The sequence below is a fragment of the Hippocampus zosterae genome, chromosome 18 (assembly GCF_025434085.1).
Source record: "Hippocampus zosterae strain Florida chromosome 18, ASM2543408v3, whole genome shotgun sequence".
NCBI classification, from domain to species: Eukaryota; Metazoa; Chordata; class Actinopteri; order Syngnathiformes; family Syngnathidae; genus Hippocampus; species Hippocampus zosterae.
In genome coordinates this window covers 3911825-3928190 of record NC_067468.1, presented here as the reverse complement: position 1 = coordinate 3928190, position 16366 = coordinate 3911825, and the positions used below count along the sequence as shown (strand labels likewise).

Sequence of the window (16366 nt, the reverse complement as noted above, 5' to 3'; positions counted from 1 at the left end):
TTGGCCTTGGATAGCCGCTTGGCCCTGGATAGCCGGCCCTGGATAGCCGGTCCTCGGACACAATGAGGGATTAGAGCCTAGAATCCCTTGCATGAGGACCGCAAAAATCACAAAGGAATCGAATAAATTCAATTAAAGGAAAACCATAATGATGGATTAACTCTACCGCTTTAAGAGGGTGCGGGTCTGCCACTGACAGGTGATAGTTAGCGCAACTTCTAAAGAGCGGCATCACAGTTAGTTTCAATCACGGTTTGTTGCTTTCGCGATCGGCAGTATAAATAGTGTGTGAAGCCTTTCTGTAACAGTGGTGTACTTTATTTAGTTATTTTTGCGCAGTCGTCACATTTGTGTGGTCGCACTAGAATGTTTGTTTGAACCAAGTAATTTGCGTTACAGCTGGAGTCAATAATGGCACTTCCCTTCCGTGTTTGGTCGTTGGGATTTGGAGTCCTTTTGCTCGATTCCAGTTATGTTTGCTGAATGCTTTCTCATGTTTGGAATAATGAATATTGTTAATACATAGTTTAAAATCTTGGTTGATTTAATTATTTATTATTATTATTGTGAAGTTGAAGGTATTAATTAATGTAGTACTAGTGGTAATAATAGTAGTACTCAGAGAATGGTTAGAGATTCAGCCATTTTGTTACCTCTGCGTCCCGCGTTCTAGACGCATAATTTTCCCACGGGACGCACAGTTCCAAACAATGTGCCTTTTTGGGATGCAAGGAAAATTCTCAGGCAAAACAAACAAACAAACAAAACTACGGCAAGCCTGAGGATTTCACAGTAACAATTGTTACCGGTAGAGTGTTGTTTCCGTGGCGTCATTTTCACGGTACCGAAAAATAGTTTAATTATAAAAGTCACCACACTTGAATTGACTGTGTGATCCACGCGATTTCACTGCGCCTGTATGTGTGTTTGTGATGTGGTGTGGTGTGTGAGTGTGTTTCTTCTAATTTACTTTCGTTTTGTTTTGTTTTGTTTTCAGTGTTGGGGGGTTGACACAACAGATGACGTTATGTGAGCATGCGGGTTGTTATTTTAGTCCGCAAACTGAGGAATTGCGCGGATGAAAGTTTGCGATGGCGGCAAAAAAAACTCACCAAGGTCTACTAATAACGATATTTAATAAATGGGAATGCTTGTCTGATTTTTCGTATGAATCGTCCAAAGGGCGTATCACTAAACTCACCTGTGACGTATGCACAGAACGCGAGAGCGAAATACGACGCGAGGACACAATTACGAGGCAAATTGGCCATTAAATTTGTAGGCTAATCGCTGTGAAAAATTTTATGAAACAATTTTGTTTATTCTATAATTTACTGGTTGTAGCATGGTAACTTTATGAATAAAACATTCGTCACAAGGTGTAGTAATGCTAATGTTAACTGTTGGTCGAACTCATGATGACGTGTGTTAAATTCTTTTGTCAAATTAATCGTAGATTACACATGCATCGTCTTGGGAAGACGATGTCAAGCCACATCAATACTAACCCGTATTAATGATTACCAGTCTGATGATGCCACATGAGTACACCAGTTTTTGATCCATTTATTCATTCATTCATTCATTCATTCATCTTCCTAACCGCTTGATCCTCACTAGGGTCGTGGGGGGTGCTGGAGCCTATCCCAGCTGTCTCCGGGCAGTAGGCGGGGGACACCCTGAATCGGTTGCCAGCCAATCGCAGGGCACACAGAGACGAACAACCATTCGCACTCACACTCACACCTAGGGACAATCTAGAGTGTTCAATCAGCCTGCCACGCATGTTTTTGGAATGTGGGAGGAAACCGGAGCACCCGGAGAAAACACACGCAGGCCCGGGGAGAACATGCAAACTCCACACAGGGAGGCCGGAGCTGGAATCGAACCCGGTACCTCTGCACTGTGAAGCCGACGTGCTAACCACATAATTACGTTTACAAGACCATCAACGCGTAGCAATTATTGATGACGTTTGTTAGTTGTGTTTTTAATATTTTGTGGCTTTACCGATTCGTTAACCGGTGATCGGGACATACCGGGCCTTTTAATTGTCCGACAACACGTATTACAATAAACGTGTCATGTCGCTTAGCATTCTGATTTAATGGTCCCGTGTTGGTGTATAATTTACACGATGATTCTTGTTATAATCCAGGCACTTGTGGTTTTCTATTTTCACGGGTTTGCCCCTGTCCAATTGTGACGCCACCGCGCCATAGCGTGCCCCTGCAGTTTGCAGCCCACCTCTCTCTCGGTCTCGCTGGTTTAGGCTGGTGTACCGGGCCGCTGATCCATTTATTTTTTGGAATAAACCTGGAGTACACACCTGCTGATGTAATGTTCATTGTTAATGCAATGTTTTCAAACATTGACCCTTTAAACATTATCCTTTTGAGTTTCGGAATTCTTGATTATCAATATCAGTCAAAATAGAAAAATGGGTTCCCATGATGAACGTTTACGGAACCCAACATTTGTAATCGTGGTTTCCCATTGGGTAATCCGACGGAACCGAAAAACGGTTACCATGAATTTCCGAAATCCTCAGGCCTGCTCCTGAATTATTTAAATTTTTGCAGCATTTGTTGATCATTGTATGTACATGTTGTTGTTTGTGTTATTGCAATCTAATAAGAAGACCCTTTCAGAATTCGAAATTTGGGACTCTCTCAATCCATAATGGCACTCGTACTTTTCTGTTCAGCGAGTCCCTGGGACTCGCTGCCGGTAAACTGTAAAATTATCACTGAGAGATTACCGCTTTTTCTGCAGTCAGTGATTGATTTCTATGCAAAGTAATTTATCAACTTGTGCTCCGTGCCACGTCATGTCTGTTGAGTGTTGCTTTACTTCATATTAAGAAACTACTGCACTAAAACATTCATTCATAAATGTATATCATATGCTTTTATATTTGTTTTTCTCAGTATAAATAACACATACCCTGACTGTTCTACTCTTTGAATAAAAACACTTCATTCAAGCGTTAGGGAGTGCAAGGGGTTATGATGGAGGGGTGTTGCAAATCATGAAGACCTGCCAAGTGGTATGATAGCATTGTTTTATACATGTCCTTGGCTAGGACTCAGTTTCAAAATCAGTCCTTGGTCCTTGGCCTTGACCTCGGGTTGCCGGTCCTTGGACACAACACTGTCATCGAGTTCGCAACGAAGGCTCTTAGGGTCCTGTTCACCTTATACAAGTGATGGAAACATCAGAAAGAAGGAACACGAGAAACTCGAGAAATACCAAGGGCTCAGAAAGGAGCTGGAGAGAGCCTGGAAGGTAAAGGTGACAGTCGTGCCTGTGGTGGTCGGAGCACTCGGGGCAGTGACCCCCAAACTAGATGAGCGGTTGCAACAGATCCCGGGAACAGCAAGGATACTGCGCAGAACCCTCAAGCTTCCCGACCTCTGTTAGAGGACCCGAGCTGAATGAAGGACGGACACCACACGAGGGGACGAGACGAGGATTTTTTTTTTTATGTATATAAAGTATGTGCTTGACGGCACTCATGGTAGTACATTAACAGTAATATTATGCTATTATTTAGCTAGCGGTTTGATTCACTTTCAACTCTGGCCTATCCAGCCAGTTTGAATGTGAATTTTAGACGATTTGAAGAATTAATATCCCGACCAATCCATTTTTTGTGTGGGAAAGGTTCAATAGGCAGTCCTCAGAAGTGAGGATCTGACAAACAGCCGCTGAATAATGGTCTGTCGCTGGGTAGGCCAGCACCTGGGCCGAAGTGGCTGCTCATTGTGACTCTTTCCCGGATCCATTTGTCATGCATCTTACTCTTTGTTTGAAAAAAGAGACCACATTATACAATTACATATGCCTATAGTTGACTGTTGAAAGCTTAAAATACCACCCGGATATTGGTGGTATTCGGGTTTTGAAAAGCCATATAACCGCGCGGGAAAACTCAAATATGCTGTTATTTGGCTTTTAAAATTGGCCCCGTGGTAGAGGGTGGTTGTTTCTTGACCCATAGGTTATAGATTGAGATATCACAACCTGCCAATGCTAAAAAAAATAAAAAGCCAATGCTCAAAAAGAAAAAAAAGATGAAAAAAAGGGGGCATCGTAGGTTTCATTCTTTTGTCTTGTTTTTTTTTATTTTTTTTTTTAGATATGGTCTCACGACGAGTAAATTTACCCAGAAGCTTCATGTTTTAGTATTTTATATATGGATTACGTCGAATTTGATGGGTGGGACATAAAATGCCTTCCAATTCTGGAATGACCCGTGTAAGTATTCAACTAATATGAATTATTGCTAAATAATTTTAAGTGTACAAGAATATATACTGACACGATATCTACGCACGACGTTAGTGCAAACGCTCGAAACCCAGCATTCACTTGCTCACGTTTGGAGCTTTGTTGTGATGAATCCAAACAGGAAGTGCTCCTCCTGTTGCGGGTGAGTGCGGGAGCGAAGGCCACACAAGAGGGAGAGGCTGCATCCTACTTACTGCTGCCAAACAGGTTTGTGCTTTATTTTCTTGAATTTTCTGTCAGTTTTCACGTCTCCTTACCCAGGTATCACACTATGGATTACGATGTAGATTAAGTTCCGAAAATGACAGGAATGCAGTTTATTACTAGCGTGTAAAAGGCGCTCAAATCTGACTCCGCTCTCGATTTACACTGCACTTGCGTTACATAATTACGTTTACAAGACCATCCACGCGTAGCGATTATTGATGACGTTTGTTAGTTGTGTTTTTAATATTTTGTGGCTTTACCGATTCGTTAACCGGTGATCGGGACATACCGGGCCTTTTAATTGTCCGACAACACGTATTACAATAAACGTGTCATGTCGCTTAGCATTCTGATTTAATGGTCCCGTGTTGGTGTATAATTTACACGATGATTCTTGTTATAATCCAGGCACTTGTGGTTTTCTATTTTCACGGGTTTGCCCCTGTCCAATTGCTGACGCCACCGCGCCATAGCGTGCCCCTGCAGTTTGCAGCCCACCTCTCTCTCGGTCTCGCTGGTTTAGGCTGGTTTTCAACAATGTAACCGTGGCAATGCAGCGATGCCAACAGTTCGAAGGATGCCTACTGCTTTTCCAGAGAAACATTCCGGTTTGCTGCGAATCCAACAGAATCTCTTCACTCTCTGTTTCAAACCTAAAATCAGAAGAAAAGAACTACGCATCAGTTCGTTGATACATCATTACATATCATAGCAATTGCCATTTTATACAATTGCAGCCTAGTGTGTACTGTATGTCGTTTGGGAACAACATGAGTGCAGTGTTTTCCAACAAATCACATATTTTACATTCGAAAACAAAATCTCACACCACATCACGAAATGACAATCACACCTGTGGATACAAGAGCTGCTACAAATTATTATTTTGCTCATCGACTAATCACCAAGAGTAGTCATGATTAGTCAACTAATCGAATCATATGTAAATCATGGCATATCGCATCAGAAAGCAGCTCATCTACTACAACCGGACAGTACAGCTTGAAGATAATTCATATGGTAGTACATTGAACTTTGATTAAACTTTGCAGCTTTCCTGCCACGATTATAAATGAGGGTGCTAAAGTTCAATTGAAGGCTATACTGGCCTTTAAATTTGTTTTTCCGTAAATGATTAGTGCATTTCAAAAGGAAACCATAAACTACGCACAGTGCAGAATTGCACTAAAACAACAACAAAAAAATCTATAAATACAGAAAGAAATACTTGAACTGCACTGTGCTAAAGAAAACCAAAAAAAAAAACAATTGTATTTTTGGTTGACTTTATTTAAACTTTATCCAAAATGTTTTGTTTTCCCTTCATTAGTATGCGAAATTTAAAAATAGTGAATTCGTCTATAGCAGGGGTCACCAATGTGGTGCCCCAAGGGCAACCAGTGTGCCCATGAGGACTAAATGAGTAGCCCGCCAGTGCTAGGACATTGTGATTTCTTAGTCGAAATTATGATTTAAAAATGCAAACACTGGCAATATTGTGAGACACCTTTCAGAATCTGAAAATTAAAATGAAAATATTAAAAATAACTAGAGCTGTCAAACGATTAAAATATGTAATCTAATTAAAAATGCAACTGTCATAATTAACTCAAATGGACTAAAAAATTAATCGTGATTACTCACACATTTTCTATCGTTTCTGAATTTGCTTTTACATTTTTTGTCCTATTTTTCACCCATTTTAATGCTCTCATCAACATGGAATCATGAATCAGTTTTCTATGTGCCAAATGCAAATATTTACTGAAATAACAATTTTGATTTTCAATTTTACATGAACATTTTTCACTTGGAGCAGTTATTCACACATAATCTCTCACACAACGGACGTTAAGACCCGAAAAGCTCCTAACCATGCATGGAGGGTTCCATCCCAAATCCAGCACCCTGAGACTGTACGCAAGCCGAAAGGAAGGAGGCCGGGGACTAGTGAGTGTGAAAGCCACTGTCCAGGATGAAACATCCAAGCTCCATGAATACATCAAGGAGAAGGCTCCAACGGATGACGTACTCAGAGAATGTCTCAGACAATGGGGAACAGAAAATGAGGCGCTGGAAGAGGGACCATCATGGGAGGACAAGCCCCTACACGGGATGTACCACCGGACCATAACTGAAGTGGCCGATCTCAAGAAGTCCTATCAGTGGCTAGAGAGGGCTGGCCTGACAGCACTGAGGCACTCATCCTGGCTGCTCAGGAGCAGGCCCTGAGCACCAGAGCCATTGAGGCCCAGATATACCACACCAGACAAGACCCAAGGTGTAGGTTGTGCAAAAAGGCACCTGAGACGATCCAACACATAACTGCAGGGTGTAAGATGCTGGCAGGGAACGCCATAACCAGGTGGCTGGCATAGTCTACCGAAACATCTGTGCGGAGAATGGACTGGAAACCCCAAGGTCAAAATGGGAAACACCTCTGAAGGTGGTGAATAATGACAGAGCGAAGATCCTGTGGGACTTCCAGATCCAGACTGACAAGATTGTAATGGCGAACCGACCACATATCGTGATCATAAATAAAGGGCAGAGGAAAGCCCTTATAGTGGATGTAGCGGTCCCACGTGATGGAAACATCAGAAAGAAGGAACACGAGAAACTCGAGAAATACCAAGGGCTCAGAGAGGAGCTGGAGAGAGCCTGGAAGGTAAAGGTGACAGACGTGCCTGTGGTGGTCGGAGCACTCGGGGCAGTGACCCCCAAACTAGATGAGTGGTTGCAACAGATCCCGGGAACAACATCGGACATCTCAGTCCAGAAATGTGCAGTGCTGGGAACAGCAAGGATACTGCGCAGAACCCTCAAGCTTCCTGGCCTCTGGTAGAGGACCAGAGCTGAATAAGGGACGGACACCACACACACACACACCATTTTTTAAATAGTTTTTTTACCTAATCAAAACACAAAAAAGTATCAAATGCATTAAAGATAAATGATAAAATATCTGTTAGTAAAACTAATTTTGAAGGACTGCACGCTTTTGCACATGTTTTTGTGTCCAGTGGAGTTTAGCACAAACTTTTCACCGAAAAAACACCTCTATTTTCGATATACGAACGGCCTTGGCATGGACGAGTGGATGTGCACAGCGTGCATAATGCATTGCTGCGATCTGAAAATTAGTGACATCACTCCGCCGCTTAAGGCAGAAGCTGTCGCATACAAGTTCCGCGTCTGCACCCTTAATCGTCTGATCACAATCTTAAAAGCTGTTTCGTTTGTGAATGACGTCGAAAAAAAATATTAGGTAAAAAAAAAATCTATTTATGGTGTGCATGTTATTTATTGAGATGTGGCGTGTCTTTAATTAAATGAAAAAAATGGTTAAATGCCGGTGTAATCATGTTGAACATCTGTCCCGGCATTCACTTCTTCGTTGATTCAAGCGGCTTCTTCTTCTGTTGGGCATTCGACAATACTCAGCGTTGGAGCCGCATGCAAAACATGCGTATGCTTCTAATTGCGACATGAACCTAACGCGGCATACTGTGCCTTCTGAGTTGAATTTTAGTTTCAGCCAAACTTTTGATTGTTGCCTTAGCATTGCCCGCACACGCGCATTTACTGCTGCTTATTCATTGGTGGTCAGCGGACCAGTCACCGAAATAAGGAAATGAAATTTTAAAATGGCATAGATTCCGGGAGAATCAGTGAGTTTGATGAGATCATGAGTTTCGGTTCCAATCACATTTCGATACGCAATGCCCAATAATAGCTAAGGCTTCGACAAAGCAAAAGGAATGTTTTAGTCTTCCACTGGTGTCTCATGTCGAATCCCCAACTGCCAAGTTTCCCCGAATACCTTAAATTGAAGTATATTTGTCTCCATTTCATCCCCCAGTACAGGTCTGTAACGATGGAAGTGGATCTCAGCGGAGTGTCGAGGGCTCACGTTTCCATTCTACCCGCAGCTGAGATCAAAGCTTCGTTGAAAGCGGAGGCGGAAAGACCTCGTTGTGCCAGCACGCCATGCTCCCCCATAAGAGGTACTGTAGCAGGATACCAGATCCTCCATATGGACTCAAACTACCTGGTGGGCTTCACAACAGGCGAGGAGCTGCTCAAACTGGCGCACAAATGGTCGGAAAGCTCCCCCGAGAAGAGTTTGTTGTCAGAGGCTGGGCACGGCCCCATCCAGACAGGTGCCTCCAAATCTTTAGATTTGGGCATCCACCGCTCGTCAAGAATCTTTAAAGCCAAAAATCGCTACTACCAGCCTTATGACATTCCTGCTGCTAACGGTCGGCGAAGGCGGCGCATGCCCAGTTCGAGTGACACCTCCCTCAGGTCCATGACGACAGGGGATCACGGGAGGGGCGTACACGCACCGCTACCCCTGTGTCGCCTTAAAGGGAAGAGGACCCAGTCCAAGTCTTTGGACTACCTTAATCTCGACAAAATCACGATCAAAGAATCATCGGACACTGAGGTGTTACAATACCAACTGCAGCACCTCACCTTGCGGGGAGAGTGTATGTTCACTCGAAACAAAACTTAAAATGCACAGAAGATGACATCATTTAGGCGCCTTTCACACCGCTCGGGGGATGTGGGTGCTCTTCTATGTGCGCTCGGATTAGGAACAGTTCTCTGACAAGACGGCCTGATAATCGTGCTCTCTTATTAACTGGGATTAAACCCTGCACTGAACACGTAACATTGAAAGAGAACCCTTTTTAAGTACAGGTACTCGCACTGTTTTGAGATGGTGGAGGTCAAAATGTGAATGATATCTTAGCAATAACTGGTTTTACCTACTGTATTGATTATGGCTGATGCATGCACATATCACGTTGTATCAGCTTTAAATTACAATCATGCCAGTTTAACTGCCTAATGTGATCTCTCAAAAGTGGTGTGATTTTTCTTTGAATATGACCCAGAGGGACGACCCTCAAATTAACATGAGCTATTGCTTGTCTTCGTTTTGTTTTAGAGACATTGTTTATTTCATCGTGTCAATTTAATAGTTGTGTTACTACCCCTTTCATGCACCCTGTAACCTGATCACACGATAAACTGTCCACTGTAGTAACCGCCGTCCCTGAAAGGGTTAAAGCACTTCCCCGGTTATGTACACGTTTTGAAGATTTTGTGGTACACGATTAAGAATCTGTTTACAAAGGCAAATTTAAATATCAAATTCATTCACCTAATCATCGCTTGAATGTTGTGCATAAAAAAAAGACCGCTACTCCTCAAAAAGATATCCACAATGAATTGATTGATCAATTTAAATCAGAATGCTGACGCCTCACTTGAGCCTCAGCTGAGGTTTAGAATGAATTTTTTTTCTTCGCAAATGTCATGATACCGCGCTGTTGTTCCATACAGTTAAAATGGTGAAAATTCACAATACTCATGGGACTGGATTCATTTTACATGCTGGAGATAATCAAAATCGGGCATATTTAAGTGCAAAACCACTTCAAGATCTGCATATCTGTTTAGTACTTAGCACTTTGCTTGCAAATATGGTGGGGAAATACAATGTTTGAATGTGCATTATTTATCACTGGCCCAGCGCAGGTAAAATGATGTACGTTTCATGACTGGGGTTTCTTCGTTTTTAAAACTGAACAGAAAATACGTTTTCTGTCCCTGATGGCACTGCAGTCAAGAACAGTTGTGAATCTTTTTTTGTGTGTGTGTGTGGGTTTGTGTGCGTGTGTCAGCACCAAAAATCGCACACTTTGCTGCTTTATTTAACTTTGGCCAGCCATGGGGACACCTTCAGTCTTGGAGAAATAAAGTTTTTGTACACCTTTTGAGGTTTTGTGTTGTTTTTCTGCATATTTTATTGTTTTACTTTGAAATGGAACCATTATTATTTGCATTATAACAGATCATCTCCAGCCCGGGATGTGATATGCAATATAAGTCATCCAATTTTTTTTTAAATTCAAATAACTCATGGACATTATATTAATTGACAAATGACAATACATTCAAAGGGTGTACAAACCAAACTGTAGTGTGTATTGTGTATAAACTCACCTCTTCTCTCTCTGTTGTTTCCAATCACATGTACTGTCCACTTGATGTGAACCAATGACTGTTATAGTACTAATTAAAGCTTATCGCAATCCAAGATGACAGGGAATCCTGTAGTCATGTGTTTTACTTGATAGAAATGACTGACTTTGTAGATTCAGCAAAGATTATTTTCGAGCCGGCTGACAAAGGTGGTGGCTTTCATTAAAAAAAACAAAAAAACTAAAAGTGAAATAAGGAATGAAGACATCAGCGCTCCTTATTCATAGGCTGCTTTTGGCAGGCAATCGTGTCAGCTGTGTTCAGCAGAGATGGGCATTACCTCCCTGGGACAGAATGGCTCGTCTGACGAACACCCATTTTTCAGAGGACAGTGACGAACTAAGCAAGGACGGAAGTGGATTTTCGTCCATCCCTTTGATCGTCCCGAACTGAGTTAAGTATGTAGTGTGGGGAAACAAAATAACAAGGCCAGAGTGTAGCCAAATTTTCTTATAAGCACAACCTTTTTCATTTCAACCGTATTTTTCATGCAACACTGCCACCTAGTATACAGTCAGAGAACATAAAGTAGCTACGCACCATTTCACTAACAAGTCAGCAGGCTAGGAAAGCTGGCTGTGTTGTATGTCTCCCGGTGCTTGCCTTATGCTATTTGAGGCAAGAACTTCAAAAAGTAAAGGTTTCATTTTATTTTATAACAGGAGCTATTTTTGTGTTGTGAAATACTATTGTTGAGTTGCTTATCACTAAGTCATTAAAAATCAGCAACAGCAAATAAGATATCCTTTATTCTTATTTGCTGTTGCTGATAAGACTGGCTATCAAATAAAATGACATCAATGTTTCAATTTTAAATCATGGTGTTATTGAAAATAAGGTTCGGTAGGCAGGTGTATACGCAATGAATCCGTCAATGTTTGCATGCGAGTGTCGGACATATGTTTCCAAGAGTGGCATTGTGTATTGTGTTTTGTATTTTATGGATGACGCGTTTCCCTGGTCAAGTGATAAGGTTTGTAGCCTCTATGAAGAGGAAAACACCTGAATACTTGGGCGATCATTCTAATATTTACATAGGTTGATTAAGGTCCATTAAGTAAAAATAAAGAGATTCTTGGTCTCTTTATAAACACACTAGCTGGTTCGCCGCCCTCCGGGCGGCTCATCAGCTAGTTCCTGCGGAAGGCTGGTAAGGTGGTGGTTCGCCGCCCTCCGGGCGGCTCATCAGCTAGTTCCTGGGGAAGGCTGGTAAGGTGGGCCTTCGGCCCACAAAAGTGTTGTTGCTTGGTTCAACTTTTTGTTCATCTTCATTGCTTATCGCGAAAATAAAGAGATGTTTAGCTCTACTAAATAACTAACAATTTTATTGCAATGCTTGTGGGTAGACAACATTTTTTCGCTAAGATGCCCGCGTGATCGTAGTGAGCCACTGCCTGAGCGGCGCAGTGGCGGCGCGCGGCGGCGCGGTGAAGTAGGTACGTTTTGAAAAGGGACAGACGGAAGGACAGACCGCGTGCGGAATGACGCGCAATATATATATATATATATATATATATATATATATAGATAGATTGGCTAAACCCCGGTGGAACGAAAAGAGACGTGGACAGGACAGCTATGATTTGTAGAAAAATATATATTTGGACAGAAAAAGAAAAGAGAAACAAAGATTGAAAGAGAGCGTGTCTGCCCGACCTCGAGCGTGGTGTCGTTTCAACTCACTAGCCTAGCTGTTTTCGTGGCTAGGTTAGCTGAGCTGTTGAAAGACATCAAAGCTCTTTGACATGTAACGTCCGTTGCGTCAGCACTGATTGGTTGAAGCCAAAAGACGTGCGTGCGTACACGTCCACGCTGATGCACGCACAGCGGAGAACAGCTGCTGAGTCGCGCTTCACTCAAGTGGCGTCGCTACAAAAATGTCAACATTAAATTTGATGACCGTCGATTGCAGTTTTGACACATTAGGCAGTATTTAGATTCCTCCATTACGGGTTTGGACCGTCATGAAGCAGGACGATTATTATATAAATAAGGACGGCGGGATGATAACGGAAGGGTACGCTGGTTGCGGGCGGAGGACAGACCAGCAAAATAGGGTAAAGTGCCCGTCTCTGGTGTTCACGCCCACAACGGCACAAGACGCCCGTTAGTAAACTATGCCAAGATGATGTGTGAAAATACCAAAACAAAGTCCTGCCGAGTGATGGTGCATCAGCACAGTGCCGAGAGCTCAAGAGTGAAAGTCTGTTTCGGTGCATGTATTGCTTTAAGAAAGAGTCACGTGACCAATACAGGAACTGAATCGTTTGAATGTGCTGCACCAAAGTGTGTTTATAAGAAAACAAACTCTATCAACATGTGATGGGTTTGTTGGCTGGAGTTTCGCGAAATTATGGATCGTTGTAAGAAGTTTTCCCCAGTGTGGAATAATTTTGATCTTAATAAATTTTTTGTCCTTTGAACATTGTTTACTGTGCCGCATTGCACCCACTTTATCAATTTATCAATTGAATGACCTGTAATACATATTCAGCGTTTTTTGGCCGCGACATTCGTCAAAGGAGAAGTATCTGCTTGGTGGTTGCGCCTTCTCGGCAGCACGTCTGTACCAACACAGATTTTGATTGGGAGGAATGTCGGCGCCATTGACTGTGCTGGACAGACCTGGGGTGCTTGTGTTTTTTGCGCCTTTAATGGGCAGCATTTTTCACATCCCCATTTTGTTCAGTAGAGATGTGGACAGTCGGCGTTGGTGTGGCGGGATGGGTGTTTTATGTTATGTGTTGTGTTTATTATTTTACTTTATGTTCACTGTTTTGTTAAGCGCTTTGTTATAGCTGCCGCTGTTTTGAAAGCGCTATATAAATCAGCATGTATTGTATTGTATGATAGTCAGTCAGTTAAATCAGAATCATCTTTATTGGCCAAATATGTAGAACCCACAAGGAATTTGTCTCTGGAATAACACGCTGCATTAGTATCATCATAAACAAGGACATGACAAATAGTCCTTGTGCGAAATTACATTTCGCAATGTAATTGAACCGTAGTGCGGTGGTACCACCCAGTGACAACTGTGAGACAACGTGCAAAGTATCAAGCAGAGCTAAAGTGATCATTGGTAGAATACGATACTATGACAGTTGTACAGTTGGTGCAGAAAATCATTGAACCATTTTACAGTGACCACTAGCAGTATTTGTTGTACAAGAAGAGTGACTACATCAGTGACTGTTTAGGGAGTTAATGGCGAGAGGAAAGGAGCTGTTTAAGTGTCTGCTGGATTTGGTGCGCATGGATCTGTAGCGCCTGACTGAGGGGAGTAGCTGGAAAAGGTGGTGGGCAGGGTGCGGGGCATCCAGGAGGATTTTCCGTGCCCTTATTTTGATTCTTGCAGTGTGCAAGTCCTCAAGAGTGGGTAGGGCGGTGTCACGGTGTACCCGAAGCGACAGAATAATCGCTTCGTGTACAACGAAATAACTGAAACTGGATCCCCGAAATAGCAGACACAGAAAGAAATTTGTCAGAGAACAAAAGGGGTCTTTAATACAACACAAAATACTCGACCGGGAGAATAACAAAAAGCCCTGGTCAAAATAAGGACCAGGAATTAAATAAGGAGAACAACAGAAAACGCTTGCGGGAAAATAGCAGGGATAGTCTGTTTGGAAAAACGTTATAAAGTTCACACGAAAGAAAACAACGACGCGCAATAACAGCCACAAGGCTTAGAGGCAACGAATAATCAGTAATCGAAATGGGCGAGAGAATTGGCACGGCGTGGAATACTCCGGCAGTGAGTAGACTGCCAGAGCGTCCAAATAAAGGCTGAGTAATTAATCACAAATGGGTGACAGGTGTGCAGGCGGCAGACAGGAAGCCTGCCCCCTGCTGGCAAACACGGGACGTGACAGTACCCCCCCTCAACGGACTCGGCTTCTGGTCGACTGGGGAACGCTGGGACAGCACCGCCCCCACCCCTGAATCCGAGGCGTCCACTTCTACAACAAAAGAGAAATCGGGGTCATGATGTTGCAACACGGGAGAATTGGTAAATGCTGCCTTCAGGTTTGTAAATGCCGCGTCCGCAGCCGGGTCCCATTTGAAAGGGACTTCAATGGACGTCAATCGGGTCAATGGGAGTGCTTTTTGGCTGTAGCCGCAAATGAAACGCCTATAGAAATTGGCAAACCCCAAAAAGCGCTGTAACTCCTTCCGGTTAGTTGGAATCGGCCAGTTCGTCACCGCCTGCGTTTTGTTGGGGTCTGCTCTTAGCTTGCCCTGCTCAATAATAAACCCCAGAAAAGAGATTACGGGTACATGGAATTCACATTTCTCTGCCTTGACGAAGAGCCGATTCTCCAATAAACGCTGTAACACCAGTCTGACATGTTGCTTGTGTTCTTGTAACGACCGGGAGAAAATTAAGATGTCGTCAAGATAGACGAAACAGAAGATGTTCAGCATGTCCCTTAATACGTCGTTGATTAGACTTTGGAATACGGCGGGAGCGTTTGTCAGCCCGAAAGGCATGACTAAATATTCGAAATGACCTAGCGGAGTCTTAAAAGCAGTCTTCCATTCATCTCCCTCCCGGATGCGGGCCAAATGGTAAGCACTGCGTAAATCTAATTTCGAGAATATAGTGGCTGTTTGTAAAGGAGCAAAGTCCAACAATGGCAGTGGATACTTATTCTTGATTGTGATGTCATTCAACCCACGATAATCCACACATGGTCGCAGGGTCTTGTCTTTGTTCCCCACAAAGAAAAATCCCGCCCCTAACGGTGATCGCAATGGTCTAATTAGACCGGCAGCGAGTGAGCTGTTTATGTATTCTGTTAGTGCCTCGCGTTCGGGTTGGGACACCTGATATAGCCGTGAATTCGGCAATGGGGCGCCCGCCTGCAGGTCAATGGTGTAGTCGTAGGGACGGTGCGGGGGCAAAGAGCGTGCGCGATCCTTGCTGAACACTTCTCGAAGGTCATGATAGCAATCTGGCACTCCGTCAAGGCAGATAGTGTCGGGGGAGTCGTCACTGGCACGTCCGTGCTCCCCTACGGCTGATCGGAGACAATGTTTGTAACAGTACCGGCTCCAACTTTCTATTGCCGGGCGCTCCCAGGAAATCACGGGGTTGTGAGTCTTGAGCCAGGGCAAACCGAGAATAACCGGAGCGGCTCGAGACTGCATTAAATAAAACCGTCGGTGCTCGACATGGTTTCCGGACAATTGGAGTCTTAGTGGTTCTCTGAGTTACCACCGCCAGGAGGCGCCCATCGAGATCACAAACCCGCTTCTTATCGGCCAATTCCTCGACAAAACAACCCAAGTCCGAAGCGAGTTCGTGTCCATCAAACAGTCATCAGCCCCCGAGTCTATCAGGGCCCTAACCCGCTGCGACCGGGACCCCCCATATATCTCCCCCTCGAGTTCCAGTCTCTTGGGGTGCCCCGTGTAGCATATGGCCGTTTACCATACTGCTACACGATGTTACGGCAGTGTCGCAAAGCATCGGTGGGTTGGGTGACAACTGAGACCTGTGACATCAGTGGAATAAAAGACCGTTGAAAAAGCTAGTCGTGTCCTCACGTTTTTCGGACTCAACATTTTGCCGACGAAGATGGACTTTAACGCAGCTCCCCTCCCCTCGTTCCTTGCGCTCCCCGGTGAGCCACCAGTCCCGTGGTCCCGCTGGTATGACTCTTTTACAACATATCGGACGGCGATCGGACTAAACGAGGCAAGCGACGCACGGCTAACGGCTATGCTAGTGCACAGCTTGGGTGTCGAGGGGCAGCGCATTTTCCGTACTCTCGGACCCGCACGGACTTATGCAGATTGTGTC

At 43.7% G+C, this 16366-nt stretch overlaps 1 protein-coding gene across 2 annotated transcripts; it reads left to right on the top strand.

The window, feature by feature from the left end:
• The first annotated feature begins 4254 nt into the window (after positions 1–4254).
• Positions 4255–10624, top strand: macir (macrophage immunometabolism regulator). Of its 2 annotated transcripts, none has more exons than XM_052050154.1 (2): positions 4255–4500; positions 8363–10624. In XM_052050154.1, the coding sequence occupies exon 2, from the start codon at positions 8378–8380 to the stop codon at positions 9017–9019; it is 642 nt and encodes a 213-aa protein (XP_051906114.1). In that variant the 5' UTR covers positions 4255–4500; positions 8363–8377; the 3' UTR covers positions 9020–10624. The 2 variants fall into 2 exon arrangements, with proteins under 2 accessions (XP_051906114.1, XP_051906115.1); XM_052050155.1 differs by having other exon boundaries at positions 4330–4500; positions 8368–10624.
• Positions 10625–16366: the final 5742 nt, after the last annotated feature.

Excerpts from the sequence above, each read along its gene's own strand:
- macir (XM_052050154.1), top strand. The coding sequence starts at position 8,378 with ATGGAAGTGGATCTCAGCGGAGTGTCGAGGGCTCACGTTTCCATTCTA.